The 5,266-nt window shown below is 54.9% G+C and overlaps 1 protein-coding gene across 1 annotated transcript; it reads right to left on the reverse strand.

The window, feature by feature from the left end:
- Nucleotides 1-2,136: 2,136 nt before the first annotated feature.
- LOC123108407 (protein HOTHEAD) lies at nucleotides 2,137-4,882 on the reverse strand. The gene is made up of 4 exons (XM_044530202.1): nucleotides 3,758-4,882; nucleotides 3,254-3,657; nucleotides 2,569-3,140; nucleotides 2,137-2,437 (listed from the first exon to the last, which is right to left on the reverse strand). Exons 1-4 carry the CDS (start codon nucleotides 4,533-4,535, stop codon nucleotides 2,383-2,385), a joined length of 1,809 nt encoding a protein of 602 aa, XP_044386137.1. The 5' UTR covers nucleotides 4,536-4,882; the 3' UTR covers nucleotides 2,137-2,382.
- Nucleotides 4,883-5,266: the final 384 nt, after the last annotated feature.

A 5,266-nucleotide genomic window follows, 5' to 3' on the forward strand; every position in this document is an offset into this window, starting at 1 on the left:
CTATGTGAGTGAAATGATGATACCATGCCAAGTTTCAACATTTTCAGAGTTCATTTTGTAGTGATTTTCAATTTCACGGTCATTTAGCTCTCTAAACAATTAGGTAAATGACCGAAAAACAACAAATTATGTCAGAACATGTTGAAAATTGATGATGTCGCTTTGAATGCTGCATACTAAACACAAAAGAAGTCCGGAGTTTAAATAAGTTTAAAAAACATTGAAGTGCCCGTGTAACAGATGAGTTCTCGTCCGAAACTCTGATACTCCGAAAGAGATTGTCCAGTTTGTACACAAAGTGTGTCCAGTTTTTGCCGTGACTCTCTCTACTCTTTCGCACATGCTATGCGGGTGAAATGATGATACCATGTTAAATTTCAACATTTTCACAGTTCATTTTGTAGATATTTTCAATTTCACGGTCATTTAGCTCTTTAAACAATTTGCTAAATTACTGAAAAACAACAAATGATGTCAGAACATGTTGGAAGTTGATGACGTCGCTTTGAATGCTGCATACGGAACACGAGAAGTCCGGAGTTCAAATAAGTTATTAAAAATAAAAAAGAGGTCCAATGCTGGTTAATTTGCTTCAAGCCTTTCGGAATAATGTAGACTGCAATGCACATAGCTCAGTGCAATCTATGCTATTCCGAAAGGCTTGAAGCTAATCAACGTGCAGGTGAGCATTGCGCCTCTTCGTCATTGTCTCTGCACTCACGGCTTATAAACCGCTCATACTGCCTCTCTCTTGACGAGGTGGGACTAAAAATCAGCTTACTAAGAAACTCTAGTACCGGTTCATGCCATGAACCGGTACTAAAGGTCTTCGTGAGGGCCCCAGCCTGACCACAGCCGCACTGGCCTCATTAGTACCGGTTCGTGGCATGAACCGGTGCTAAAGGTTGCCTATGAACCGGTACTAATGATGCCTGCCCGCCTAGCCGTTGGAACCGGCACTAATGATCACATTAGTGCCGGCTCAAATTCAAACCGGCAATAATGTGCTTCACATTTGACCCTTTTTCTACTAGTGAAAACAACAACTCACACTGAGCAGTAGATTAATAAGTTAGTCTAGAAAAATAATATAAAAGTGCACTAAAACTATATATGATTGATGTTAATATAGCATGAATACTTCATAAATTGTAAATATGTTGGAGACATATCAGTAAACCAGATGCAGACTAGGTGGTCTTTGCGGGCATCCGGACCGCTGCCACGTACGCGTCCACCAACCCTGACCCACCAAATAAACTACCCCATGCCCGCGCCATTTCCCACGCAAAGCACTTGCCGCATATTAATGCAGGCCAACATCGCTCCAAAGCGCTAGCTTCGCATTAATGCTGGCCCAGAGCGGAAGTGACCTCTCTCTATAGCCGACATTGAAGCGGCGCGCCGGCCAAGAGCGCCTCCTGGTCTCCACCCTGTTCCAATGTCGGAGACACGTGACCGGACAGGGCTGGACGGCTTTGCTCCGCATTCTAACCGGTTCCTATCCATCGGCCCGGCGACATTAAACTAGCGCGGCGGCTGTGAAACCTTCGTTGACGCCCACATTAACTCACCACATCGAGTGTCCTGGCCGGTGTCCGCTATTTAAATGTTGTCTCCTCTTCAGGCACACCACTGCACCACGTCAGCCATGACCGTGAGCTCTGGAGCTATGTGGGAAAGCCTATCGACGAAGCAGAAGCAGGAGTTATCCGTCACTACGACCGGCTGACAAGCCTGTCGTGCGTGATGGGCTGAGATTGGCTTGCCGACTAGCTCGCCAGATGTCAGCGGCGCGGCGAGGACCAGACAATAGAGGTGGCATCCGGCGATGAGTCAGCGCACCCACCGGCGTAACCGCACTCCAACGCCGTCATGGTGGGAGAGCAGTCGGTGTTTCGGCGGGTGTAGGAGGAGCGGCGCTACAACCTCCAGCTCGTTGACGAGCACCGCCTCGTGGAGGGGCAAATCTCCGGGCTTCCTAGGTGAGCAGCGGGCGATGTAATAGTCCATGCGCAACGTCCGCGAGATCCGGTGCGAGCGATGGCGGAACGTTGATGCGAAGTGGCCGTATAAATAAAAAGGATGAACGCAAAGTGTTTCATCTCACAAATGATCTCCGCAAAGTGTTTGATCTCACAAACGTTGTGTGATTTTATCTCACAAGCGTTACAATAATACATGTAACAAACAACAACAAATGTGTATGTAACCACTAACAACCAGCTGTTCACAAAACAATCTCTGGAAGAAAGAAACAAGAAATCCCATGCAATCTCCCAAGCAGCCCGCGCGGCACGAAGGAAGCATGAAGGTACGGTTGGAGGCTGGGTGGGTGACACCGCCGTGAATGAAATGAATGAACGGATCGAATGCACATGCTTAATTTCTGGGTCCTGGTCTCCATCCCTCCTCCTGAATCCTGAGCCCCATGTACCTGTTCGACCGAGTTTGATCATCCAAAGACAGGCAAATGATCAAGAAACATTTGACAAATTTCGTCGGAGCAAATCGAGTGCAGGAGAAGAAGAAGAGTTGAAGCAGAAAGAATTCGTATGTTGGTCTGACCTGCCGAGCATCATGACGGTGGCCTGCGGGTTGGTGCCGGGGGAGTACTTGAAGGTGGAGCTGTCGACGACGCGGAGGCCGGCGACGCCGATGACGCGGTAGTCCTGGTCGACGACGGGCCCGACGTGGCAGCCGCCGTGGTAGTGCCAGATGGTCATCACGGTGTCCCGGCAGTACTGCTGCAGCGGGCGGGTGTCCCGGGGGTGCCGGGGCAGCAGGTTGAGGAACTTGGCCAGCGCGGCGCGGTCGAAGGCGGCGTCCATGGCGGTCGCGTTGGCGTAGGTGAAGCGGGCGAATGCCCGCGACCGCACCACCCGCTCGATGGTCTGGATCCCGCGCACGCACCGCTCCACGTCCCTGGGGTCCCGGAAGTAGTTGAAGGTCACCGCCGGGTTCGCGTGCGGGTCCGTCGACCGCAGCTCCACGTGCCCCGTCGACAGCGGCCCCAGGATCTTCTCCAGGATGAAGCCGCCCCGGAACGCCCGCCGGTCCAGCCCCTGCATCACCTCCGCCGCCCGCCGCATCGCCTCCGCCGTCCTCTCCCTCGGCGGCAGCGTCCCCAGCTGCCCCGTCTGGTGGTGATCAATGAATCGATGAGTCGTTGTTAATCAAGGGCACCGTCGAGGCATCGATGGCATTGCCATTGTCACGTTTGGAGTTAGTTTGGAGAAGGTGTCGGCCATACCATGGGGGAGAACATGCCGAAGGAGTGGGCGCGGCGGCGGGAGTGGAGGGGGATGCCGAACTGGGAGCCGCTGACGCCCTCGATGAAGCTGCCGAAGCGGGTGACGCCGACGACCTGGACCAGGGAGAGCGCCACGGGGACGGGGGACGGGACGAACACCGAGTTCATGGGGTTGTCGGCCACGCCCTGCCCGACCATGGGGCGGTCCACGACGGCGCGGACGCCGTGCCTCTCCAGGTGCGCGCGCGGGCCGACGCCGCTCAGCATCAGCAGCTGCGGGCTCCCCAGCGTCCCCGCCGACAGGATCACCTCGCTTCTCCCCACGCCCCGCAGGTACACGCGGTGCTGCACCCCCATCGGGTCCGTGAACACCACGCCGTACGCCACCGGGCTCGCCGACCCCTCTGCAGCATTCCGGCACACGCACGCATACATTTCAATTCAGACCGATCGACCACGACTTGCATGTACATGCATGGCATGGCGTGCGCTGCATGTACGTACCTCTGCGCCGGAAGAGGATCTGCGACACGGTGGCGTGCAGGAACACGGTGAGGCGTCGCGGGTTGGCGCTGCGGAGGAAGTCGGCGGCGGTGTGGCGGCGGCCGGCGCTGTCGAAGATGGTGCCGCCGATCTTGGTGCCGGGGACGTGGTCGAAGGTGTAGCCGTTGTCCGGGGTGACGCCGGTCTGGAGGAGGCCCTCCCGGAGCGCGGACTGCCACCGCGGCACCTCCGGGCGGAACACCAGCTCGCGCTCCACCCACCGATACGACGCGTTCACCAGGCGCGCGTCCCACCCGGCGGCGCGCACGTACTCGCTGCTGGCGCGCGTGTAGAACCCGGCGTTGAGGCAGCTCCCGCCGCCAAGCACGCGCGCGCGGGCGTTCACCACGCCGTCCTCCGACACGAACCGCTGCGCCGGCGACCACGGCGACGTGTCCGCCAGCGCGTCCGCGAAGTGGTACTCGCTCGACACGTTGCGGTTGCCGTACGGGTAGCCACCGCGCTCCAGGAGGAGCACGCGCGAGCGCTCCGACAGCGTCGCCGCCAGCGGGCACCCGGCCGTGCCGCCGCCGACCACGATGTAGTTGTAGTGGGACACGAGCGGCGCGTCCCGCGCGTGCCGCACGAACCGGAAGTTGTACCTCTGCCTCTCCGCCTCCTCCCCCGCAGCTTCCTCTCCCTGCTGCTGTGAGGCGGCGAGTCTGAGGCAGAACGAGCCAAGAACCGCGGCGGCGATGACAAGCGCCACGGGTAAGCCGTGAAGGCCAGGCGGCGCCATGAAATTCGTCAGAGTAATCTAGCTTCGCCATTGCTGGTTAACCTCTGGTTTTGTTTATATAGATGGATGGGGATCGTGAATCGAATTCGATTAGATAAAGAGTAGTTGCCAATTTAGGGGTGCAGATGCGGTGCTGATTGATTCCTAGCTAGTGCAAAGATGAGCTCCGAAGGATCCGGACGAGTGATGATAGAAAGAACAGCGCCGTCGTCGGGATCCTTTGCATTTGCAGGCTAAAGTAATTAGCCATTTTTTAGTGGCGAGTGAGTGTTAGTCGTGTGATGGAGAAGAGATTCAGTGGACGTAACCTTCAAGGCTTCAAATCTGGACGTACCTTTGCTCCTGCTTGGTCTTTGCCCTTAGGGCATCTCCAGGTGCAATCCTTACCAGCAGTAAAATATTGTAGTCAAGTTGTTAATAATCGAGTGACATTACTTTGTCAGTCCAAACCAAGAAATCCTCATGTTTTTAAATATATATATATATATATATATATATATATATATATATACATATATATATATATATATATATAGGACTGCTAAAGTGTGGCTACGCGTAGATTACCTAATTATGCGCTCCGGCCACACTACAGCACCATCGGACCGCTTGGACGTGCGCGGCCCCGCATCCCAATGTAACAATACCAACGTCGCCCATCCATCCATGCAATAGAACGAGGGTAATCCCATTACCATAATTATGGCGTGTCTTTACTATTTGATTAGGAA

This window comes from Triticum aestivum, chromosome 5A (genome assembly GCF_018294505.1).
Source record: "Triticum aestivum cultivar Chinese Spring chromosome 5A, IWGSC CS RefSeq v2.1, whole genome shotgun sequence".
Classification (NCBI taxonomy): Eukaryota; Viridiplantae; Streptophyta; class Magnoliopsida; order Poales; family Poaceae; genus Triticum; species Triticum aestivum.